Source organism: Nilaparvata lugens, chromosome 3 (assembly GCF_014356525.2).
Source record: "Nilaparvata lugens isolate BPH chromosome 3, ASM1435652v1, whole genome shotgun sequence".
NCBI lineage: Eukaryota > Metazoa > Arthropoda > Insecta > Hemiptera > Delphacidae > Nilaparvata > Nilaparvata lugens.
Window position 1 is genome coordinate 72,032,063 of NC_052506.1, and position 27,999 is coordinate 72,060,061.

Here is a 27,999-nt window from a genome sequence, read left to right on the forward strand (position 1 = left end):
TAAGAGCTTTTGTGTGTGAGTTTTATAGTATAAGTGAATCCATTTTCAGGCTTAATCTTCATGGTAGGCCTATGGATTTTTTTTTAATTACGTGATAGTATATGTAATATTAACTCTCAAGTTTCATCTGAATTGATATTGATTTATTGTGACAAATATATTGAGATGTATGTATCTGTCTGGTGTGCGCTTTAATTTTCAATGGAAAAGGTGCAAGGTGCAATTTTGGGCTTTTACAGTATAAAAGAGGATCATACCCGATTTCCACTTCCTCCCCCACCACTGCTGCTTCCCAAAAGCGGTCCGAGCAAACCTAAAATCGATCCTGAATCAGAACCCCTCCCCCACCCTCTCCATCTGCATCTCCACCCTGAAAAAGTATCCTTAAATGTCAGACGAAGAATAACAAACGGGAAATACTAAAATTGTTTAAGAAAAGAAGTAGCTCTTGCAAAGTGAACTCTTGCAAAGTGTTCCATCAGCCAACAAGTGAAGGAATCATGAATTTGTGAAGTGTGGGGAATTGAAAAATGTATTAAGTGAAATTCAATATTATAACAATTTATTTCACTTGAATAAATAGAAGATTGTAACATTCTATACTGTAGACAAATTTGTATTTTCAAAAGAGTGAAAATTATAGTCAAGTATAGAAATCCACTAGTATTAGTGATTTTCTTTGAAATATATAAATATAATACTTGGATAGTTTTGTATTATTATGTACAAATTATCGATGATCAATTACAAAATATATTTTTTGAGTTATAAACGGTCTTTAATATGGGAGTTACCTTAATTGGAAGATTTCTATCAAGATAGAATAATAAATAATGTTGATATTTTCTTTCAAGAAAGCAAGGATACACTTATCTATTAAAATCTTAGAAGTCAAGTTTCAATGTGTTCATCATGACAAAAGGTCATCTAATTGAGACGTTTCATTTTGAATTTCAAAGTGTAGCTGTTTTATTGTGAGTTTTATCCTTATTGAAGAGTAACTCGATTCTACAGCATACAGGGATAAAATTATTTATAGATGAAATTCATATAATGTTCATTCATTGAATAAATGTAAATATGATAAGAGCAAAATAAGCAAGAATTCAAGCATATAGAATCATAATCCTTACAAGAGGTGGATATCGAAGACTGATTGTTTATACAAAAACTTGAACCGAGTAATACTTGAAACTTGAAACATTTCTGTACATAATAGGAATGAATTGAAGCAAGTTTACACTATTTACATGTAGGCCTACTTACCATTAGTTGAAGAACATAGGCGACTAGAAATTCTCATATAAATCTTATCAATATACAGTATGATTATGCGTCAATGTTCCAGTTATAATATTACAAAGAAATACATAACAAAATTAAAAACTTACCTGTTTCAAGTGCATAATATTAGTGTCTGAACTACAAGAGAGTTACATAATTAGCAATAACCAACAACAAATTTATTTACAATAAAAACATAGATGAGAAGAATGAAATGAGATGGCGAGAAAATTCAAGTTACAGATATAGAAGAGTCATGATATTGTCACAAAATATGCAATGGTGAACTATCAGAGAGACAAAAATATTCTGTTCACATATCAACACTAAGTTAGCAAAAAATTGATCTATATTGGGAAGAGCACTAGCACAACCAAGTATAAGGCTAATAAATCTATTGTGATAATGCAAAACAGTTTTTAAATGAATGAACATGAAAGATTATTGTATTCATATTACAATACAGCCGACGAACAGACAGTATTATCAAGAATGAGTTAGATTTGAAATTGAAAATCTGATAGGATCCACATACTCCCACATAATGAGAAAAAATTGAAACGATAGTTCTGAATTATCATGAACAAAGCAATGTTATTAACTTGCTTTTAGGAACTCTCCCCCATTCACAGACGTATCTCGTAGTCTTCTTGGGGGATACCACTTTTCAACAATGTTACAATTTTAAACAAAAGTAATTTATCTTTATATTTATTATTTTATTATAACTTAACTATTTGTACAAATTTGTAATTTCATGTGGAAATAAATTGGATTGAATTGAATATTTGCTTTCAAATATCAACTACCTGTTGATTCTCTCCCTATCATTGACTTGCTTATGGTTTTTGTGAATTTATTTTTTCATTCATTCAAGATACAAATGACAATGATGTAATAACATTGTTAAATAATATAATAAGGTAGTCCTTGTGCTATTTTTCTTCCAAATTTGGGCGATGTATATTGGGTTGTCATTGCGAATGAAAAACGCAAGAGAGGATCATTAATGTTATTATACATCATAATTATATTACTGGTTTTTATTCAAGTCAGAAATAGTTGATGAGACAATCTTTATTGATACTGTATATGGAGTTATTTGTGAAATGTGTGCTAGTTGTGCATTGTAACAGAGTCAAAGATCGTACCCCACTACCAGAGCTACCGGCACTGCTACTACCCAGCAGAGGCCCAAGCAAACTCAAAATAGATCCAGAATCTGAGCCACCCCCGTTGCCACCCGTGTCAGCGTCACTTCCCTGCAAAATTCAAGTTATTTGCAAGAGAATTTGTTTTGAAATTGTAGAAGAATGTTTTGTATTGTTAATGTTTTGTATTGACTTCCAGAAAGTGCATTGAAAATCAAGTTTTTTGAGAATCTACTGTGTGTATGTAAGCATTTGAGACTTATGAGCTTTATATGTATTGTGTATCTGTCATACGCTGAATAAGTAAATTGAGAGAACTACTATAATTTATCCATTATTATAGAATTAATGAAAAATTAATATTTGCAGCCTTCTTGAAAGATTTCTCTAAAAACATAAGCACTTATTATTATCATTTAACATGATCTACAGCAAACAGTTTCTATTCAATAAAAAATTAATTTGTGTGTTATATGTCAAATTGCAAAAGTAAAAATATTATCAAGTGTAATCTTTATAGTATAAGAGCTTTTGTGTGTGAGTTTTATAGTATAAGTGAATCCATTTTCAGGCTTAATCTTCATGGTAGGCCTATGGATTTTTTTTTAATTACGTGATAGTATATGTAATATTAACTCTCAAGTTTCATCTGAATTGATATTGATTTATTGTGACAAATATATTGAGATGTATGTATCTGTCTGGTGTGCGCTTTAATTTTCAATGGAAAAGGTGCAAGGTGCAATTTTGGGCTTTTACAGTATAAAATGGGATCATACCCGATTTCCACTTCCTCCCCCACCACTGCTGCTTCCCAAAAGCGGTCCGAGCAAACCTAAAATCGATCCTGAATCAGAACCCCCTCCCCCACCCTCTCCATCTGCATCTCCACCCTGAAAAAGTATCCTTAAATGTCAGACGAAGAATAACAAACGGGAAATACTAAAATTGTTTAAGAAAAGAAGTAGCTCTTGCAAAGTGAACTCTTGCAAAGTGTTCCATCAGCCAACAAGTGAAGGAATCATGAATTTGTGAAGTGTGGGGAATTGAAAAATGTATTAAGTGAAATTCAATATTATAACAATTTATTTCACTTGAATAAATAGAAGATTGTAACATTCTATACTGTAGACAAATTTGTATTTTCAAAAGAGTGAAAATTATAGTCAAGTATAGAAATCCACTAGTATTAGTGATTTTCTTTGAAATATATAAATATAATACTTGGATAGTTTTGTATTATTATGTACAAATTATCGATGATCAATTACAAAATATATTTTTTGAGTTATAAACGGTCTTTAATATGGAGTTACCTTAATTGGAAGATTTCTATCAAGATAGAATAATAAATAATGTTGATATTTTCTTTCAAGAAAGCAAGGATACACTTATCTATTAAAATCTTAGAAGTCAAGTTTCAATGTGTTCATCATGACAAAAGGTCATCTAATTGAGACGTTTCATTTTGAATTTCAAAGTGTAGCTGTTTTATTGTGAGTTTTATCCTTATTGAAGAGTAACTCGATTCTACATTTGATACTGAGAAAAATAATCTTGTATAATGTAATATTATATTTATATTGTATAATATTATGAACTGTTTCTCCACTAAAAGGACAGTTGTGCGGAAAGAGTCGTGATTTTGAATAGTTAATTTCGATGACCTACCCCTCCACTGCTGCTGCCTACAACTGGTCCTACTAAATCCAAGATTGAACCAGAATCAGATCCCCCTCCATCTTCTGAATCACCACCCTGTAAATATTAAACTATCCACTGAGAAACTGTGAATCCTTACGTGATTCCATAATGTGAATGTGATGTTTTTGAATATGTAAGTTGAATTATGTATTTGAACAGTGCCAGACCAAAGAGAGAGTTTCAAATATATTTTCAAGATGATGATATTTCACGTTAAACTTTTGAAATGGTGGGATGAAGAACTGACAAAACTAATGGTGTACTACTGATTATTTGTTTCATCCTATATTCAGGTATATTCTATCCTATTGTTTCATCCTTCTGTTTCATCCTATATTGTTTTAATATAGTGAAAGTAGTACAGTATACTGAATTATTTTGGAGATAGTTTCATTTTTTTGTACTTCGATGAAATGTTTCAACTTTTTTGAAGCATTGACAACATTTATTTTTATAATTTGAATCAATAATCTACTCATGTACTAATAAAGGCTACTAATCTGATTGAACCATTTGTGGTTCATTGAAAAAGTTTTCATTTAAGAGAGCAAAAAATTCTAGTGATTGTGTGGATCCGCTATTATTAATAAGTGATTGGTGAACACAATTTGTCAAAAATAATAACTTGGAATGAAGTTGAGTAGTTGTTGATTAGTAACTTGAAAAAATAGAGATTCATGATTCGCTAACAATTTATAGAAAAAATAAATAAGGGAATGGGGATCCATATATTGAGAAAAAAGTAAAACAATAGAGATTGAGAAGCAAGGATATTATAGTGAATATATTCTCGTGGTTTTTCAGCTCATCAAAATTGTAGATACAGTGTTGTTCGTGTAGGCTCTATTGTTTGAATTATGGTGCGAAACTAATATACGTGTTTTCTAGTTTTGACAAGAATTGTATTACATACCCCGCTGCTGCTTGAAATCAGTGGACCAGCAATGTTAAGTATAGCACCAGAGTCTGACATTTGGTCTCCTTCTTCACCCTAAAACATGTTTCTTGTACCATCTGCTGATTTTCAAATTGAATAATCATTTCATGGAAGATTACTCTTTAAAAAAATCATTGTGGACTAATACTAGTTAAGAAGTCTTTTTTTCTAATTTTATTTCATGTTAAATTTGTTATAGCATGATCAGAAATAATATCTTAACTGTTCTGTTCATGTTGCGATTTATCAATCATGAAGCTTAACAACTAAAATCGTAAACCACTGAATAAAATCCTCATTTTAGATGTGAATATTGTATAGCCCTTTTATATTCAGTAATAATGAGAGAGTTTTCAAGTTTCTATTTTTTAGGTAGCTTAATTGAATAATTGAATTTATTATGTGAGTTAGAATTCATCTGGAATGATGATATATTGTGACTTATGTTGTTTGTGATGATTTTATCCCAATAAATAAAAATATGAAGTCAAGGAGAAATATGAGTTTGTGTCAATAAGAGTCAACAGACTAGATTCCAATTTGAAAGAGAACAAGAATTTTAATGAGACCAGTTGATAGTTCGATAGTTTTATGATAGAGCTTGATTTTTACAATATGAATACAAATCCTCCAAGCAAAATTATGAACCATGCAGTCAACCTACCCCAGAGCTACCACCAAGAAAAGGCTGCAGAATATTCAAGATCTGACTGAAATCAGAACCACCTCCTTCCTCATCGTCCTGCAAAATTTTCGAGGAAGACAAAAGTATGAAGAGGCGTACAGAAGCGAATACGGTATTTCAATACAAAAGCGTGTAACAGATAGATGATATATGTAGATCCACACATCTAAATGGAAATATAAAATTTACATTTTACAAATTTGTACAAGGTAACAAGATAGTACAATACTCATGCTTTATCTAATGAAATACAGAATAGAATACATATATCATTCAAGCTCTAGTCATGCTGCAAGAATATACATAAATACAATAATATATAACTACAATTATTATAACTGGGGAGTTCCAAAATATTATTGTATTCTTGCAGTTCAGTTCTGTGCTATGATGGAATAATGAACTATTTTGATGGCATGAGTATATTCTGCATGAGGAACAGGCTTGAACAATGAGGGAGGCCTATTTGTAAGATGTAGCCTAATTTTACCGGGCTTCAATCAACTTCTAAATATTACTATTGTAATTTAACTCACAAATGCAACACTATAATCTATTTTACTCTCTATTCATGTTGCCAGTATAATCATAGAATAAGAATAGAGAAATAGAATGTTTGTAATCATGTCAAGAAATTATGTATAATATGTTTTGTTTCAAGTAGGTGCCTATGTTTTCTCTATTGTATTATGTCAACTCTATCCTGTACTTTATCTTATCTTACAACATCACAATAACTGCAATTCATAATATCGACAGTAAGTGATACTCCCATCAATGTAAAAACTATTGACAATTTTTTGAATAAAAGTAATGTGTGGATGAAAAATATAAAAATCTCATTTCTGATGAAATGTAAGTTGGCCATCTGTTTTCATTCAGATTGTATGCCGAGATTTTGTAATCAGAACTCAATAAGTCTTGTGCGTTTCTAGGTATTTGTGTGTTTATTGTGTGTGTTTTATCTTGAAGGTCACCATACCCCACCGCCACTGCTGCTTCCAAATAATGGACCAAGCAACTCCAAAATTGATCCAGAGTCTGAACCACCATCCTCGCCGTCTTCGCGAGTCGAATTATTACCGGCCTGTAAAATATTGCTTTGCAATAATGGCTTCGATCACAAATAATGCTTTCTTCTCATACCAGGGTGGGTTGGGTTTGAAGATGTAAGTATGGATGTGATCTTATGACAATTAAATCAAGCAGTGTGGTGTTCCAATAATTATTATATAATGTCGAAATAGTGTATCAAAAGTGTGTTAGTAATGTTGTTGATGATAGGGATCAATAATTTCTTCAATCACTTTTTTCAAGACGAATAATTAAACAAAATCTAAATTTTTCATTTACTTCAATAAACATTTGATTGTTAACGGTACAATGAATTCACCCAACAGAAATCAATTTGATTTTGTTTTTGTTACAATGGTTTGGAAATAGATTAAATTGTTTTTCAGATAACTGATCTGAACGTTTTTTGATAACTGATCGTTTAGTACAGAAACTTATTAAGGATATCAGGTTGAAATATTTGGTGGTTTTAAGTGATCACTATGTCAATGTTAGTAGTGTGCTCGAGTTTCAATGAGAATATTCTAATACAATTTGAAAAGTAATTTTAAACAATCTCGAATACGTGAGATTTTTCATCAAGAACTATTTCAATTCACTTAATAAAAAAGCTTATATTTTCGAGTATTGTTGAGGAAAAATATTGTTGAATTAAGAAAATTTTATATGATATCTACATTATACAATTTCCTGAGATTTTCATCGAAATAATCTTTGTAAGGGAAGGTTTTCCTCTACTATAGAAATCTCATTCATTCAATACTATTTCGTAAATGTGAATTATGTGAAGTATTAGTTGAATGTGTAATGTGTGTTTTCTCAGTCTCAATGTTTGTTTGTTGCGCCTACCCCTGACAATTGTCCAAGTAGAGGTGTAATTAGTGAAATTATATTTCCTCCTCCTAGTAGATCTCTAGCTTCATCAGTAATATTCTGCAATAAAATACTTTTGTTGAGATTCAGAAAAATAACGATTAAGAGTTAGATAACTAATGAAGAATTATTTCACCTTCCATATTATATAAGAAATTACACTTGATTTGATATATTATTTCATTTCTTTAAATCTTCATCCAAATTGATTTCGTCAGTATAAGTTGAATAACGGTACATGAATCTCTCAATTAGCATGAATGAGGAAGACTCTCCTAGTTTGAAGGAGCATTATTCAACTTAATTCCAATCATCTAAAAAAAATTCCGAACTTGAAAGTTGGAGAAAAGTACCTACATTAATTTGAATCTGTGCATGTCTATTCTTATAAACATAACTCGAAAATGTCTATATTATTCAAATTCTTCAAAAGAACTGAACTTTGGAGAATACAATCAATTGGAAGCCATATTTCATAAATGAAAAACAATATTATGATTATGTACAAAGTCTCTTATTTGAACAATTGGGCACTTAAAGTAATCTTACAGTTATAAGCTTTCAAAATAAAGTCGGAATATAATTATTTCAATAAATTCAAAGTATTATAAGAAAAGCTCATGCACTTTATACAATGAATATCTCTATTTACAATTTACATTACATAAACCTATTATTTACAATTTGGACATTACATTAGAACTCCATGCACAAAGATATTGAAGAACATCACTATACCGGAGAAGTTGATGGATGAATGAAATAATCTCTCCCACAAAAACATTATAAACCTGAGCATTGGAGAAAGATCCATAACATTTTATACAGATAATATTATAAAAATCTCAGGTACAACTTACCTCTTAGTCATTTACCTGAAAAATATCCAATACTTGTGGAATGAGTATGGTACTGCAAAAGGAAACTTACCTCATATTGAAGTTTAGAACTTACTGATATTATCTAGAAAATGTGGATCGGAAAACATTACATTATTCATGAGATATACCAACAACTTTCCAAGCAGAATATGACCCGGAATTTGTTGAGCCAAAAACTCTATGAAATGTATGCTGGAATTGATTAAATTTTGAAAAATTATGGCAAGTTTTGTGGATTTGCAAGGAAAATGCAGAATGTTTCTCACCCCGCCGCCTCCTCCTCCACTGCTACTGCCTAGCAGACTGCTCAGCACACTCAACAGATTCGAACCACCTCCTCCCTCCCCAACACCATCTGCATCTGATTGTGTCTGCACAATATACAGAAAAACGTTATTAGGAATTACTAAGTAGTTTTCGAGATGACATTTCATTGAGTAATGAGTGAGTTTGATGTTCACATGAGACCTGGATTTCGGAATAATGTGTAGGTCTACATCATAACAAAAATTCGACTAGCATTAGAAATCTATACTATAATAATGTAAAGAGCTGGCTTATACACGTACGGGATAGGAAAATTATGTTTGACGCATCATCACGTCTGAACTACTGGAATGATCAACTTGAAATTTTGCATATAGATTCTTAACTAACCAAGGATGTTTATCGGCCGATGTTCAATTCTTTAAGATTTCAATACGTCAAGTTTTCAAATTGACCCTTGCGAAGCACGAGTTACCTGCTAATTTGAAATGAAACTAGATGTTCTAGCATTATAAATGAGTCAAAGTAGAATTATTTATTTCGAAAACAAAAAAGAAGAAGATTTCAGAGATGGAGAAATGAAAATACACTTAGACGAATGGTATTCAGTTAGACGAATGGTATGAGCTGCATGCTGCATACAACAATCCATCTCACAATCATTGCAGAATCATAGGAGCTAATCAAGAAATAAAGCTGCCACTTTCTTAGATTGGTACTTGGATGGTAGGTTATTGTAAGTTTTAATTTTCAATGTTGTTTTCCATCACGAACTGCTTACTATATTACATCACTTTTTTGTTATTGAATAGAACGACTTGCAATCAAATTTCATGGTTTCATAAATTCATTTATTGGATATTCTTCATTATGCGAGAACGATTAGAGAAAACTACTACAAATTGATAAAAGAAAAATATTACACAAAATTATTTCAATATAACTTCTATTATTTCAAAAAAATATTGAGTATATTGTAAATCTCTGATGATAGAGAGAGAATGCTAACTAGCTGTTCAACCGAATCGTTACTAGCCATTACTTACATAATATTGACACACTTGGTGTAATTTATGCAAATCCTCAAGCATCGTTTCGCACAAAACCAGGTGATGGTAGTTCAGCAATGTTTATATTCCCACTTTCATTTTCACACTCTCATTTTTCGTTAGAGAAATGCCAATCTCTTCTTTGAGAAGCCTGATACAGTCAATAGAATAACTGGACTTTTCATGTTTTGTTTGTGTCAAGTAGCAGTGTAAACTGAACAGTCAACGAAAGACGCAGTATTTTAAATCCAATACTGTGAATAGTTTGAAAATAATGAAACAGTTTGGAATTTGCATGATACTTACACCACTGCTTGATCCAAGAAGAGGCCCAACTAGGTTGAGAATTGATCCTGAATCTGAGCCACCAGCTGATTCTCCTTCAACTCCTCCACCTCCTCCACCCTACAATCATTCAAAAATTATTTTAGAAAATAATAAAACTCTGAATATTAGCATATATGTACTAAATATTATGATACGGGTATTATGGAAGTTCAACTACTATAACATGAGATACGTTAAATTTTGAAGAGCTTATTACAAGAATAGATGTACTCAAGAACGAGGGGAACTAAAAAAATTCTTATAATGATACACATTTTTAAGGAAGTGAAGAGTGACACAGAGTAACGGGAAATTTTAAAAACGCCATGAAACTTTAGTGGGAAGGGCAAAAATGATTTTATTCAAACTAATGTAAAGTTTAAGACTCATTGATCGCTGCAACATCTGCGTTTCCTGGTCCCATGATCTATCCACCTGCGATTTTCTGTTTGTGAAGCCATCTCAAATCAAACGTTTTCACAACTTGACCAATAACTGTGGTTGAATCATAACAGACAATTCAAAATGAAATTAATATTATCCCAGCTGAAATGTTCCTGAATGATTTCAGGAATCTCAACACAGATTTCAAGAGTGTATTCGTGCAGGAGGAAGCCACCTTGAAGAAGTAATTGACAAAAAGTGATAGATGTTCTCAAATGGCAAGTCTTGATCTTTACATTAGTTTGAATAGAATAAATTTTTCCCTTCTCACTTATGTTTTATGGCGTTTTCGAATGTTCCTGTTATTCTGGGTTACCCTTTAGAATCAGAGATTTGTGGAAAAATGAACTACAGAGAAGCAATTTGATGGCTTCTAAATATTATAACAAAACTCAAATAAGCTTTGTAGAATATGAATTTATGATTCATTGTTTATATTATGATTAATTATATTTTAGATGCAGTGATGACAATTTTTTGTAAATCATTCCAGTTTCTTCATGCTCAGATGCAAGCAACAATTTGATGCTTTACAGTACCATAGAAAAACGCTATAACCAATCATAACCATTCCTGTATGATTATTCTATGATAAAACCAACTCTTTAAATGTATAGTTCGTGGTTAGCATCATGCTTACAAAAACTTATGAATAGATGCATCGATATGAGTAAAATTTGAGGTGTAAAGTGTGAGCTTCTTATTTCGAGTATCTTTCAAGAGTTGGACTTGGCGAAGGATCCAGACCTAAATTCACTTGAGAAAAATCCACTAAATTCACTGAAAATCACTTGAGAAAAATCCACACCCGACACATAATATACTCTAATGACTAGATTATATCCTGCATCACATAATTTAGCATCATGGAATCACAGTATGCATTTTATGGAAACACGATTATCTACCACATTCGTATGACTAATTCATGTGACATGAACAACCAAAATGGTTCTCAAATTTGAAGATTTCTCATTAAATGATTTTTTCTGGTGTGGAAATTAATGGTGCCTTCTTCCAAGTGCTTACATATCTGTAATACGATGAAGATGTGAGGGTTGATTGTTTCGATATGTGAGGTTGATTGCCATCTCATGATCATGAGAAAAACTCATGCAGATTTAAAGGAAAGTTAAATATTACCATAGAGAAACGATAGCATGAGTAGATATCCCATGGTATAGGGCGTTTATGTCGCAACTTTTACTGTTATCCCAAGCCGATAGTTCACGTAGTTCTTTCCCATGCAGCTGTGTGACGCTGGTAGTCTCCCAAATTGTGCCGTTCATACACTCTCACCCCAACAAAACAGTAAAAATTGACAATAATGTACAGTAATCGGCTTGAGATAACAGTAAAAGTTGCGACATAGATTCCCTATACCATGGGATATCTACTTACGCTATTGTTTCTCTATGATATTACATAGAAACCAGAGTTCTAAACATTCAACATTCTTCATGCAAAAGTGTGAGTTACTAAGGCCCATAAAACCATCTAAAATTAACGATAATCCAGCTTTACTAGGAGATAATAAGGTCGCATCTGTTATAATGTGGTACATTCCGGGTTCAAACAAACATTTAAAACGTATGTAGATGGTGCATATAGGCCTTAGTGTCAGACTGTCAGATTATTTGATGAGCAGGATTCAGTAACTGATAACTTCATATAGCATTCAATCTAGAATATTCCAACATAATAATATTCCTTTACACACTCGATTCAACCATTTTCCTGGAAGCATTACACGGACATGGAACGAAGCTTAGTGGGAGATTTAGTACGAATGAGAGTTTGCACTCGAACGCTTGTGTCAAGTTGGGTAACTCACCCCACTGCTACTGCCCAAAAGTGGGCCAGCAATACTCAGAATCGACCCTGAACCAGATCCAGCATCCCCGCCATCTCCTCCTGTACCCTGCAATTTGTATCAATCACATCTATTGTCTCATCTATTCAGATTCCTCCAAGTTGGTCTGCAGTTAGCCGATTAAATCTATTGTCACTCTTCACATTCTGCGTTTAGAATTAGCCAACCACTTTTGAAATTAAAAGAGTTAAGAGTACAATAGATCTTCGAATCCTCTGAATTTTGTAATTATAATAGAATGTTCGAGTTGATATGGAGAAATTCTGGTTTATGTATGGGTTATGAAAGAATCTCGAGAGTGAATGTCAAGTTTTTGAGCAAGTTGCATCCATCATTGAAAATTCTATGGAGGCGGCTACGTAAAAATGTAAATTTCCCAATTTTCCGCTCACGAAGTGTGATAAATTTCCTTTGGTGGAATTTGAAATTATTGTCTTTCCTACGAACATGATTGAGAAATCCTGTAATTTGAAAGCACCTAGAGTAGGTACCGTACCTATATTTTAAATTCTTTTGATAAATAGATGCTCAATTTCTAATTCTCCAACAATCTGTAGTCCATTGCCGGTTACTTGCCAGTATAGCAATAAATGGTAGTGTCTAATTAGATCTGAATTTGAGTGAGTTGTTTCCAATTTTGGTGAATTTAGTACATCTATGAATGCAATAAATTAGTGCTCATGCACCATGTTACTCATTCCAAGTAATCATGTGCCTATCGTGAATTAAAATGATAATTAGATAACAAAGTCAAGGATATAATAACTATTTTATTATAATGATTAAGAACAGGCATTTTTTAAGTTGAATTAGTAGTAAGAGTAGAGATGTAAGTTTTGGAAATATAATGGAATTCCTGATTTGTGAAATGTGTTGTGTTGTGCTTTCTAATGTGATTAAGTAGTGTTGTAAATGAGAATAAAGTGAAAAATGACAACTCGCATCAGCTATTAGAGTTAACAATGATCATACTTGAGAACAATCGATCTACAACATAGTTATGTAATTCTGGAGAGCCATTGACAAGTTACAATACGACTCAAAAAGTCCAGAACTTTGCAAATTGGATATAAATTGGCTCAAGTGTTACTTTTTCCAGTAGAGCCAAAATTTTATTATTACTTTGCTTAATATTATCACACAATCTTGTTAATTATATTGCCCTCTACTGTATACTTCTAAAGTTTTTTACTTTTGTTAACTTTATTACTGTTATTATTTTGTGAAATGTCTGTAAAATTATTTGGCAAATAAATTTCAATAGAGAAGAATTTCATTAGGACAACAGGGATGATGAAGCTTGAATTGGAAGGAATAAGGAAAGAGGAAGAAGAGATGGATATCTGTGGGTTGAAAATAGTGTGAGAGTTGGCAGTCCAACCCTGGTTAAGATATTTCGATCATTTTGTGGCATAACTCACCCCTCCACTACTGCTACCCAAGAGTGGACCCAAGAGGTTGAGGATGGTCCCCGAACCAGAGCTGCCGGCATCATCGCCTCCAGCACCGCCTCCTCCCAGCTAACAAAAAAGCAAATACATTCATGAAATTAGAATAAATACGATTTTAGAAGACAACAACATTCAAGAATAACTATCGATGAATACGATATTCAACTGAATCACAATAAAAGTTATCAAGTACTTTTTTCTATTTCAGTCGCCCTTTAAAAGTGACGATATTTTATGTATACTTGGGAAAAAAATCATGTGGATTTGGGAAACAAGTTGTGATAATTGCTTTTTAACTCTGTAATATCAAAATGCACCAACCAAGATCAAGAGAAGTAGAAGGAATTTTGTTATCAATTCGGATCTTAATCTTTCTAAATTCAAAATTAATTGTTTCAAGTGTTTGTGTTTTGTTTCAATGTGGAGATTAGTGAAGAATTGGAAAGTCGCACATAACCTTTATTTGGACAATTTATTTTATGAAATTGGGATGAAAAGAAGTTTTGGACTGTAATCTGTTTCTTTGTCCTTAAATTGATTGTATCTAATTGATAAATAAAAAAAGATGAATTTTGATTAGCTTAATTTGCTTGAACTTGATATCCTGAATATGAATGATATAAATATTGAAGGAAATATCGTAGAATTGTCTTCCAAGAGGTCATAAAGGTCTCTCAATTTTAGACTGAATCTACAAATCTACGATCTCTACAATAACTTTCTCACCTTTACACACAGATACCTGGATTGGAGTTGATCTCAGTTGGAGCCATCTTGTATTATTGTGTCACGAGGTTATTGACATAGATTGTTTAAAACTGAATCTGAATTTGTTCAATTTGCACCAAAATCTATCAATAATAATTTTTATTATTATTGAACGAAAATCCCAACTAAATGCTGCAAATCACCCCGGAGACTTCTGCTACAGCAAATATTGACAACAGGGTAAACAGGTACATGGAAATTCGATGAGCTCTACTATACAAAAATTATTTGTTAGCCCGGGAATCGAACCCAGTACCTCCTAATTGCCGGTCAGGAATGCTTACCCTTACACCAAACTGAATACCTCTGGATAGCAGCGCTCATTTTATACAAAGCCATGGCTTCCAGCCAGTCTACAGATGGAAATAAATTGGAAGATGCATTTGTTCAAATGTTAATGATGATTAGCAATAATGATAATAATAATTATTGATAATGATTAATAATACTTTTCCTTATCCGCTTTCAACAAATAATATTATGACGAGCGAAAGCTAGAATGGAAATAGATATTTTAAGCTGAAAATGAATGTCAACCTTCTATGAAACAGTCGTCAATATTGATTTTCATACGTTGATAGGGCCTTCGAGTGAATAGTGAGTATACACAGACTTATTTGCTCAATAACAGTCTAAGGTGATGTAGGATTGAATAAAGCTATGTTTGCATTTATTCTAATGTGTTACATTCACATTCCAGACTTAACCACAAGCTGATTCGAATCACGTTTAAACTGCTATTGAGCATAGAGGCTCTGGTTCGGGAAGTTAACCAATCAAACAGCTACATCTTTAATCTTTCAAATAATTGAATGCTTTTTGTAGTCAATGCATTGCTTCTATTCATACATAATATTATTTTAATGTTTATGATTGTTGATCATGAACTCCACTGCAGTCTAAGAATGATATTTCAGAAGGATATCACAAATTATGGAACAGTATTTTTCGATACAGCCGAACTAACATTTCAGAAATACGGTACAGTATTTATATCACTTTCTATGAGACAATAGCTGGTTGTGAATCATGGTCTTCACACAATATTGCAAACTTCAGTATTTATATCACTTACTATGAGACAATAGCTGGTTGTGAATCATGGTCTTCATTGCAAACTACAGTATTTATATCACTTACTATGAGACAATAGCTGGTTGTGAATCATGGTCTTCACACAATATTGCAAACTTCAGTATTTATATCACTTACTATGAGACAATAGCTGGTTGTGAATCATGGTCTTCACACAATATTGCAAACTACAGTATTTATATCACTTACTATGAGACAATAGCTGGTTGTGAATCATGGTCTTCACACAATATTGCAAACTACAGTATTTATATCACTTACTATGACACAATAGCTGGTTGTGAATCATGGTCTTCACACAATATTGCAAATTACTTTCCTTTAATTTATTCCAAATTAAAGGATTTTGCAATTTAATCCTTTTCTTAAAACTCAACTCAGAATCTGTAATTTATGACCTTTTTTATTTAACCTGGGATTTTGAAAAAAAAAACTGATTATAGCCGCCATCTTGAATCGCATTTGATTGAAATTGTTCGTGTCGGATCCTTATAGTGGAAGGACCTTAAGTTCCAAATTTCAAACTGACATTAGAAAATAAAACCATGAGATAATTTATAAAAAAATATTTTACCTTGTTTCCACTGCTCGATCCTAGTAGAGTAGTGAGTACTTCGACAGCTCTCTTGTCCCTCTTCACAAGATTTTCTATTTCTTTCAAATCCTGCGCCTGCTTCTCGGGATTTCCCTTGTTTTTCGTCAGAGTCTCAACGGCTGCAGCTAGGATTTCTTCCTGGAATTTCTGCTCCAGTTTTATTGTCTCGGCTATACCTCTCGTCTGTACGGCGTTGACAACATCTGCTTCGAGTTCCTGCATAACATAGAATCACAAATTTTATTGTATTTATAATCGAATTGAATAAAATTTTTAACAGAATCTCATAAAGTTGAAGGTGAAGGAGGTGAATGTTATCTTTAAAGTTACAATCTTTTTTGCATAGTTAACGGCAGAGTGCATTTCTCAGATAGCCTATAAGCCTACCAAGCTAAGCCAAACGTTACAATAATAAATTCCATAATCGAGTTTCAAATTTAATGATATTGATTACATTTTCCATTAAATAATCTATTTACATTTATCCTTGGAAAACTTTCTTTTTCCATCATTAGTAGAACTATCAAATATCAAGTACCTCATTGAAGTTTTTTGTTAATAATTATTGATAGTTTGTCATATTTTTGATTTGTCGATTAAAAAATGAGCACATTGATGTTTCGGATGATCGATGAACAATGGAAACAGCGATGATATTGACATTTGATGACTTGATAATCTTTGAAAAGTCTCGAAAAACTTAATTGTATTGTTAAGAACTGAAGAACATAATTATATTTATCATAAACAATGTTCTGAACTATTATTCATTTCTTATGACTTGCGATGAAATATAAGGAGTGGTATTGGTATATGTAATAAGTAAGCTATAGGAAAGATATCATTATATAACTTGAATATCATTTAAATAAAACGTCGAGTTGATAAATCATTCGAAATGAGAGCAGATGCAATTCATCTTCCTTTTCTTAAAAGAGAAAACTATAAAAAAGAATTCCTTAAGCGACCCACATTTGAAATATGGAAAATCATCAACTGGATCATGCATTTATATAACCTGATTGCACAATGATATAATATTATGATTGTGAATAATTGTAATCAATTGTTCAATTTTATCATTCTTGTAGTTGGAAGAATAAGGAAGAATCAAATGTGCGTGTCAAGAGCAAGAGATTCTGCAGAGTATAAAAATTAGAGCAACACATTAGCATTTTGAACATGCTGTGATCTTTCCCTGGTTATGAAGATTTATCACAGAATAGTCTTCAAGAAAAATAAATAACGTCGATAATGTTGTTACAAAGGTTACTGTTTCTAGTACTTTGATTTTTCATAAGAACAACTACTTCGATAAATATGTGTCCCGATGGTAGATCAAAACAGGTGTAGAGGTATATTAAATTGTGTACAAATAATGAACTTGAGGAAAGGCACAGCATACTTTTGTCTGAAACTGTCTAATTTTCAATTTATAATATACAGTCCAAATTTAATTTTCCATCCAAAATGACATTAAATTAACAAACTGATGAACAGCTTAACTACTCGACTAACAACAAAAATCCCTACTGATTAATTACAGCCCCCACATATTTGATGGGGATAGTAGTTTCTGTTCAATATCAGATAGATAGTATTTGTTTTTGTACTTCTGCACAGTTATGCAATTCGTTAGATGTTTTTGGTCAATATCAAAACAGGGAAGGTCGAGGTTATTGAGATTTTAATAGAAAAGAGGTCGAGGTTATTGAAATTTTAATAGAAAAGAGGTCGAGGTTATTGAAATTTTAATAGAAAAGAGGTCGACAGTAGCTTTTTGAGACTTTTTTTGGGATGTTGGAATTGCCTAGCAATACATAGTAATGTGCTAATCATATTTACTCTTGAAAGTCCAAAGTTGGGAGAAGAGTGATACATTCAAAAGTGTAAACAAGTCAAAAAATTATGCAGTCTTGGAAAAAGGATGAATTTTTATCAACACTCAACAAATTTAATCAACTAATAAAGCTCAAATTGAAGTTATTTGATCTTTCCTGTGGTATCAAAGATGTTTAGCCTCTAGATGAGACATCTATTGACTAATAAAAAAAATATTATTATTCTCAAATTAATAATTATAATAGAATTCAATAATCAAGTTTTAATCAAAGATTTGATCCAATCAAGATTTAATAGTCAAATTTAATGATTATAAAAGATAATTATAATAAAAATTCTTATTATCTATTGACTTAAATCTTCGATTATTTCTACCAACAACATCACTGATCTAGATATCCATTTACCTGCAAATACTGCATTTGTAACCGATGCAGCTGTTGATGGTTGGCCTTTTTAGATAGACCTTTCGGAGAGTCTTTTGCAGGATAGGGAGGTGATTCCACCCTGGTATACTGCGGCTGCAAAACCTCCTGCGATATGGACTGGGACTGGTGGAATTGGGTGGCGGCTTGGGGCGGCTGCTGTCGCTGGTAGTGCTGCTGCGACTCCTGTGGCTCCTGGTAGTGCGGCGACTCCTGGTAGTGCGCCTGGTGGGGCTCCTGGTAGTGCTGGGTGCCGACCTCCTGCGACTGGTAGTGCGTGTAGTGTGGCCCCTGGATGTGGAAGTGCGCAGGCGTGGGATTGGCCCATGCTGTAGCCGCTAGCAGTGCCAGGAGCGGGACCCCGGCAGTCCATCCTCTTACCATTCTGGAGCCGTCCTGTACACAAAACAAACAGCTCATCAGTGGAAATCATAAATATTTTTGGAAAACTGTAAACGAGAATGAGAATATATTTGTGAATATATACTTGTTCACACAAATGTTATTGCCATATTATTTCTAGGTCCATTGGTAGTCCAGCATTTGATGCATTTTATCTATGAGGTTCTCCCAAAAAACAATGGTCAAGAGGGTTCAATTGCTTCTACTGGATTACAAACAGAACTATTGAAAGATTAACATTTTTTTAATCCAATGGGAATGAACTTTTTATTATAATAGGGTTATTCGCAACCAACAATTTAAGAAGTTTGAATAACAGATAAGGAGTAATGATTTTATGCTCACTAAAGTGATACGTTCATGAATAAATTAGAGTACCGGTATTGATAATATTATTGAAGAGAAAACAATGAAAATTGTTTATGAAAGAAGATCAGGGTCTTGATAATTATTATTTGAGGAAAAGCAATGAATAATACGAGGACAATTATCAATGAAAAGTTGTAAGACAGGTTAATAATAATTGAGAGAATGATTTGTAAAAAATACCCATGTTCTATAATCATTCTTATTGTCTTTGGACAATAATTCAAAACTAGATAGTTGACAGAAGATGGTAAAAAATACTGGCAAATAGAAAATTCTTATGATAGTCATAATAACCACTACCTCCGTAAGAAAAGCCATAGTGCATTCTGGTGACGTCAGCACAGGTAGGGCTCCTACACCAATAAAAACACTAAGCTGATATAGATCAGCTGAAATCAACAACTTGGTGTAGGAGCACTAATAAAAATTTGTTGATTTCAGCTTATATATATCAGCTAGTGTTTTTATTGGTGTAGGAGCCCTACCTGTGCTGACGTTACCATCAACCGCCTGTCTTGCACTATGGCTTTGTTTACGGAGGTAGTGTAACAACCCCTAAATTCAGCTCCCAGATCTGATAAAAAGTCGTTATGTTGATTCAGGAACCCATGCAAGCAACGTTCGTCAGTCACCAGTCACTTTCCAACCTTTTTTGCAACCCATCTCCCAAGAATTTCAATTTCAAAAACTAGCCCCACCACTGTGAGCATTTATGTCTACAATGTTGTGTATCACTTGTATAGTAATTGATGTTTTTGTATTTTTGTGCGCTTATTTCTATATTTCTGTAGGCCTATATTCTTGGATTGATTGATAATAATTTATTATCTTTCCACAACATTATGAAATTTGGGAGATTCAAGAGCAATATCACTGGCAGTTTTTGCTTGATTTAACTGCTTCAAAATTGTTTCCACAAGTCAATAAAATGGATGATTTCAGATTGTTTAGACACTAAAATTTTATAAAAATTAATCTTATTATTCTAATAGGTAATAATGATGATATTCCAATTGGCATTGTATGATTCCGGATAAGAGGAAAATTTCTCTGATTTGTGTTGATTTTTCAATTTGTTGGTAACCATTCAGTGCAGTGACCAGAGCAATTAAAAATTTCTAGGAGAAAATAATGGCAACCCAGACAGGGAGATGACCATTAGTAAAGGCAATCACCAAATGCATTTGATTAGAATGGTGACTTTTCGAAATGAATTGATACGAATGCTCATGTTTGTCGAGACAGGTGTCTGTAAAAGGACTTGAGTCTATGAGTGTGACCCACTTGAGGTGGTCCACAGCAGAGCAGTCTACCTACACCAGACTGCACCCGTGGCTAGTTGGACCGACTGGTCTACTTGTATATCAAATCAGGATTCTGCAGAATGTATGTACCAATCAACATTTTGCATCAAATAGGTACTTCTTGTCTGGTGAAGGTATTCTCAATTGAAACACCTCACAACTAACTGTGCCAGTGTCATCACACTTACAACAACTTAACAATATAATTGCTTTGAATAACAATGAGTTGAATGAGAATAACTAATGTGCTTGGTTTCCTAATCCCCGGATGTTATTAGACCTGCAATTAGAATACTCATATCAAGTTTCGGTGTTGTGTTTTGAAACAGCTTGTTCAATCAAAAAGGCTAGCAATTGGGTCAGTGGTCAGTTGATGCCAATGCAAGTTCAAGTGCAACTCTACAAATTCAACTCACCCAAATTGCGATTTCAGTGTTAAAAAGGCTTTTGAATATAAATTAATATAAGGCTCAACTCACACTTACGCGACTCCAGTCGAGAAGACACTGCGACTCTAGTCTCTTCTCGACGCAGCATGTGTTTTCAAATGGTGACACTCAGACCAGTCGATTCTAGTCTCCGCGATCTCACGACTGCGAGACTAAGTTGAGTGTCGACCCGTCATGTTGGTCGAACCTCGACTTGAGTTGGATAGTACCGTGCATTTTTAATGAAAGTTAGATTATGTTTCATGAAAGTGATGTTTTATCATTTTAGATAAGACAATAATAAGAATTAGATAAGACAATATATTCATAATAATTATAGAAATTGTTACATGCGCAGAAGTGAAGAATTGTATCTCATATTTTTTAATAATGTGCGGTTAGAAATGGAATAGCATGGAACTGAAGTAGTGACAATGAGCAAGAAAGTCGTAAGATCGAGTATCCTCGACAGGAGTCTTACGATTTGAGTCGAGGTAGTGTGAGTTGAGCCTAAGACTCACAGTAATGTACCGTACATGAATCTTTGATCTGATCATTTGAATCCTCCTACTTTTGTGTAGGATTCAATTAATTTATAATTTATTGAGATTATGGGTGAATATCTTTTAAGGTTTTAGCAGAGAAAGTTATATTCAAACAACCATCATTTGAGTTGAATATAATCTTCATATTATTATTTTGATGCCTACAAGAAATTGGAATGATAAAAAATAATAAAGTATTGAAGTAGATAAAAAATGGACATTGAATAATTTTAATGAGATAGCTGTTGGATAAGTGATTGAATGAATATTAATCAGTGAATTTCCAAAATATATTAGAAAATGGGAACAATATTAATTTATGATAGAGTTTTGTCGTTTTACTGTGTACATTTTTATGTCCAATAACTGGGTTTGTTAAAAGGATAAATGATTTATCACACAAATTTGATTTCACTTTTTGTTTAGTTAGTATTGTGTAAATTCGATTATTTGAATAAACTTTTCTTGTAAAAAATAAGATTCAGGATTAGCTTGCGATAAAAATTCCAATCTTCAAGACAAGAAATGTCAACAGTCTAGTAGTGGCTGGTCGACCTTCTGAGTGTGGTGATAGGTGCTCTCGACTAAGCCACTGACCGCAAAGCTACTAGGAAAGGTACAGCCTTTCCCCAATGATTAATCTCTTTCATCATAGTGTTGAAAGCTTAAATAATTATATTAGATAAGTTTCAGAAGTTTTGGCAATGGAAACTTTATTTCGAACATTAATTGAGTAAACTACTTTGAAAGGAGTTTGAGAAAATTCAAAGTTCAGGGAATATCTTGCCATACCATCGTGGAAAATTATTTTTGTACCTATTAATTGAAAATGGAATCAACTTTTTTGATGAATTATAAAATTCTTGTCAATCAATTAATTTAGTTAGTTCCAAGCTCTAACAGCAAAATAATTAATATTTCAAAGCATTATTCTATCTACTTCCTACAGTATTATGGAGATTGTTTTTGAGAACTTCATACTGACTTTGAAAGTGATACAAAAGTGGTAGATAGTTTTGAAGAAATTTTAAAATTATGCCTGACATCTTTTCAACTTGAAATTGGAAGATTCTTGTCTTGAAAAAGTCGGGTTTAACTTATAAACTATATTTGTGACTAAAAACATAATATTTCCAACAAATTTCATATCTGAGTTGATTCTCAGAATTCTCTGATTGGAAAAATCAAAATGGAAAACACACTGGTATATTTTCAAAATTATAAGATTGGATAAATGAATAAACTTAATCATTGTGAAAAATCTCAGGTTACACTGAAATTAACACTGCAAAGTGATAGAAATAAGTCACGGCCCACACCGGCTAATATTCATAAAAAAATGTAAGCTTCAAACATTTTCTGACTGATATTCGAGTAAATAGAATCTGGTGTTGCACATTCTAAAAAAAATAATACAGAAGGACAGCAGGTATTTTAATTTTTGGAATGCATATTTTCCGATGTTATCATATACATTGCATTGTAACAGCGCAATCATATAGAGATTATGAGTAAAAGTTCCCTTATATCATAATTATTAAAGTTATATGGTCTTGCTTTGCTTCAATCCCCGTTCCCATTTCTCTGGCTGGAACAGGTGGAAAATATAAGGGTGCACAACCCTTGCTTAGACCCAGAATGAGGTGGCGTTGTCAAGTGGCCCATGTGAAGTAACCTGACGCGTAGAGCCTATATTTACGCAACAGAGGCACAGTACAGCCTTGCTGAGTTCGGTTGTGATTGTTTCGTAAAAGGAACTGGTTTCTTGACCCAGCAGTCAGTTTCCCCACCGACTCTGTCCTCCTCCTCTAGATATTTCTCAAAACAGAAAAATTGAAGGGACTATTGATATCGAGCCAAGTTGCTATTGGTCGAGCTCATTCATGCACTGCACTCAATCCCTACATGAACAACGCCTCTGCTCCACATCATACTCAACTCCATTGCAGACAGATTAATCAGAAACCATTAATCAGACCATTTCAACTTTCAGAGAGAATGGCTTGTATTTCTACAATGACTAGCCGATAAAGTTATAGCAATTGCAAACAATCACAAACTTTCACATTGTTTTTATTCAATGAGGCAGGTACGATGAATTCACATTCGAGCTCAACAGTTCTAGGGTTACCTAGGTAGCCTACCTGGAAGCGCGTGATCACATTGAACTCATTGGACCGTGCCTTGGTTTATTACCATAGCTGTTGAAAGTCGTTCATTTATTGAATGTATGGAACGTATGTTGTGGGACCTTAGACTGGGCAGACTTATGTGTATTTGGACAAAGAAAACGAATATCCTTTTTCTATGTACTATTTTCTCTTTGATTTGAGTTTGTCATTCGACAGATCATTGAGTTTTTATTCCTTACTTCTATTTCACTCAGGTCAAGATTTTTCGATACTGTAAGCCTACTGTAATTAGATGAACAAATTTTATGAATATTGATTGAAAAGAAAATGAAGGAGATTGATCCAACAAGTAAACACTCGTCACAGCCAATTGCACGTACAATGTTAGCCTACAAGAAACATTCTCCCACTATCCTTGTTCAGAGAATGAATTTGGCCAACTTTTTTCTGTAGATACTGTGATCATACTGAGATAAGAATTATGAATACATACTGAAACGAATAATAGTTCTTCACTGAGGTCGTTATGGTGGTAAAGAACTACTTCCAATAATGATAGTTCATCCAATAAAATTTCAATGATATCTTTTTGCAGTGTAGGCTATTACCAAAAAAAAAGGCGCTCCAGCTAACATTAAACATTAATACATCCGATCCAAAAGTGGATTATCAACCTTGACAGTCGCCTTCCAGTTTCTATAGCACTTTTCACATGCTATCACTTTTCCCTTCTGCATGCCTTGCAGCTGGACAGTGACCGCAAACGCCAAATTCGGTCATGGGACAAGGGCTCCAATGTTTTTCAAGTCAACAATGATCCAGAATCTATTGACCTACACAGATTCATGTAAATGAATCATATACTGGAGAACACGCTCTTTATTCTAAGGCTCAGACCACACCACAAGGTAAACAGAATAACAAATAATATAACAAACTATGATGTAATTGGTATCAATTACTATTGTACTTGTACTTGATATAATTGTACATGTCAAATGACAGTACAAGGTGTAAAGAATGGGAAGGATAACATTATAGTTGTTTTGAAAAGAAATTAGATAATTTCAATTGATTTTAAAGGGTTTGTGGAATGGGAATTGAATGCTCACTTTTTCCAAGTTGAACGAACCCAACCTGAACTTCAAGAATACTTGCTTGAGAGATGGAATAATTTTTGCACACCGACAATAATCGTGTAGCTTTTAAGAGTCAATACTGTAGCGCCGCCATGCAATAAATATTAAATTGATAGCATGATCGCTTCCTTCCGACTCAGACCCGGCGAAGGTTATGCAAGGTTATGCATTATGTTATACCTTTCACCTCGATCGTGACCCTTGAAAGTTGAAACACATTTTCAACTTGTATCTTGGTCATTATTCTCTTCTTTCTGCTAGCTGGATTATTCGCTCTCAAATCAGAGTATTCAATGAAGCGACAGTTGCCATTAACAAGTACTTAAAATCAAGTCTAAATCAAATCCGAATATTTTAAAATGTATGTAATCAGGGTTACTTATTTTTATTTTTGTTTATAAAATAGCAGTATAGTTCCTACCCTTTCTTTGATAAGTTTATAATAGAAAAAACAGATTAAAACACAAATTGAAACAACTAGTTTCAATGTTTCACATCATCTTCATGTTTTAAAAATAAATAAATTTAGGTTTTGAAATTTATTTTTAAAGCCTGAAGATGATGTGAAACAATGAAACTAGTTATTTTGATTTGTGTTTTTAATCTGTTATTTTATATTCCAAAATTTTCAAAAAAGGGTACTATCATGATATTTTATGAATCCAAAGATTTCAATTTCTATTTCCTCCTAAATGTCAATGAACGGGAAGTTGAAATCGCCGTGTAGGATCTAGTTTATGAATGAGATCTACTAGAAAGACTGTAGTTGGATAATTTTGGAAGATTCGCCTTCAACAATGATAAAGCCAGTCGATGAATCATTACCCACGTGTATTCTATTTGTTAATGGAATACTATATTGTAGTCTATTTCAAGTCATTTATGGTGGATGAATTTTAAATTATTCCACTTCCATAGAAGACAGGGCCTAATAAATTCCAAGTTCATAGCAATGTGGGTTGTAAGATATCTATTCAATTCAATTTCTTTATTACAATATAAAACACTGTACAAAATAAAATAGAATAATCATGGAATAATTATTTCTCCGCATGGACTGCTGATCCGTGCGCGGGGAAAGAGTACTTAATCTATACAGGTAACAATAGTGTAAAAACTACAATCAATAACTTAAGCTTAGATAAGGAATAAAATATTATATCAAATCAAGTTTAGCCTATGAAAAATATGTTAAATAGTCAGACTGTATCAACGACGATTTACATAGCACTAGTACCCGACTCAGAATACTTCATCTTCTGGTGAGCTATCTGAACTAACGATTTAACAACATTAAATAGGAAGTAGAATCTAAAAGCAGAAGATGAATAATAATAATTATAATAAATAAAAGAAACTCAGGCCTTAATCAGATAGAAAACTAAAAAGGAGGGAGGAATAACTTACAAAGCTGAGAGGATTATAGATCTGTTGATGTGAATTCAAATCATATGAGGATTAAAAATTGATTGTTGTGGAATCTCCTCTCTTCTTGTGGTATTTCTCCATATTGAGGATATTTGAAAAATGTAATGTAGAGTCAAGGTCCGGATTGGCAGATATTCACGATCCAATTGTAATGGAACATATTGAAAAGAATAGAAGATATTACTATTCTGCTTGAATGGTTAAACTCAAGGTAAGTAGAGAGGTAAGTAAAGTTCACAACACAGCCAAATAATCTCATTGCCAACTTGAGAAGAGCATTGATCTTTAATATAAGCTGTCTCTTCACTTTCAATCTCACAAGAAATAACAAGATGGATGAGTTTTATTAAGAGATTCATGAGTTTAAGATAACAAACAATTGAAGTACCGGTAGACAATTTGCGCTTGGAGGAAGGCTCTCACATACATATGCAGTAAATGGGTCATATTCACTTACCGTAATTCCACTAGAACCAGAGTGAATTTTTTTAAATGAACCTGTTAGGCGCCATGATCAAAGCAAATGTAATACATGAATAAGCCTAAAAGTTCCCAGACAGAATGAGGTCTATGTGATACGGTATGCGCTAAAAAGTATAGCAGGTAAAAAATTGTACTAATAGGTGATAAACATTTTAGTTTATCGAACCAAATGGTCTAGCTCCCAGCCAAGAAGAAACATAATATAACAGCTTCTAAACCTGATTTGTACAGCAAATCAGCTTATTAATGCTGTAAATGAAAACGACTTTTCTAAGAGCACTTGAATTGGAAGGGTGCATTCTGAGAGCTGTTAAGGTGCTTACAGTTTTACGCGCCAAGAACACGCGCATTCCACTTTTCATCAGCTGATGCTTATTACATCTGATATGTATTTGTAATGAAAAAGTAAGGTACAGGTGATATAAATGTGCGTACAGATTTACGCGCCGCGAACACGCGAATTTCACTTTTCATCAGCTGATTATATCTGTATTTGTTCAGAAACGGTAAGATACAGATATAAAAATCTTGTCATCAGCTGATTAAAAGTGAATTGCTCGTGTGTCGCGACGCGTAAATCTGTACGCACCTTAATAAGCACAGCATCAGCTGATGAAAAGTGGAATGCGCGTGTTCGTGGCGCATAAGAGTCTGAATGCATTTTAGAATGATATTGTTAGAGATATTCAGATGAATTAGCCTAATAGAAGCTCCTCAAGGTGTATTAATGACTTGCAGGCAAAACAGGGAAAAATTCATAAACTATGATCTTCTTCTATATATATATAAAAGCGAAATGGCAATCACTCACTGACTCACTCGCAGAACTAAAAATTTACCGGACTAAAAACGTTCAAATTTGGTAGGTATGTTCAGTTGGCCCTTTAGAGTCGCACTAAGAACGGATTTGGAAAAATTTCCAAAGATACGCCCAAAATTAGCGTTTTCTCAACTTTATCGAGAACAAAAGAACAGAAAATGAAAAAAAAATTGATACAGAAGCTTAGCTAGGGTGTAATAATCTTGTGTTAGAAGGAATTTGCA

At 33.0% G+C, this 27,999-nt stretch overlaps 1 protein-coding gene and 1 long non-coding RNA gene across 8 annotated transcripts in view; both read right to left on the minus strand.

Annotated features, from left to right (window-relative positions):
- The window catches only part of LOC111044952 (keratin, type I cytoskeletal 9-like), a 176,306-nt gene that overhangs the window by 13,687 nt on the left and 134,620 nt on the right, over window positions 1-27,999 (minus strand). For 5 of the 7 annotated variants that reach the window (XM_039424461.1, XM_039424466.1, XM_039424464.1 and 2 more), the window contains 6 exons: window positions 18,708-19,121; window positions 16,438-16,674; window positions 13,971-14,069; window positions 12,511-12,597; window positions 10,212-10,310; window positions 8,856-8,960 (listed from right to left, as the gene is read on the minus strand). In XM_039424461.1, the coding sequence (XP_039280395.1) occupies window positions 8,856-8,960; window positions 10,212-10,310; window positions 12,511-12,597; window positions 13,971-14,069; window positions 16,438-16,674; window positions 18,708-19,109 (1,029 nt within the window). In that variant the 5' untranslated portion in view covers window positions 19,110-19,121. The remainder of the gene's footprint in view (window positions 1-8,855; window positions 8,961-10,211; window positions 10,311-12,510; window positions 12,598-13,970; window positions 14,070-16,437; window positions 16,675-18,707; window positions 19,122-27,999) is intronic. The other 2 variants (XM_039424465.1, XM_039424462.1) reach the window with 1 other exon arrangement.
- LOC120350557 lies at window positions 3,798-8,847 on the minus strand. The gene is made up of 3 exons (XR_005570874.1): window positions 5,741-8,847; window positions 5,053-5,130; window positions 3,798-4,193 (listed from the first exon to the last, which is right to left on the minus strand). It is a non-coding gene; the product is annotated as an uncharacterized LOC120350557 (long non-coding RNA).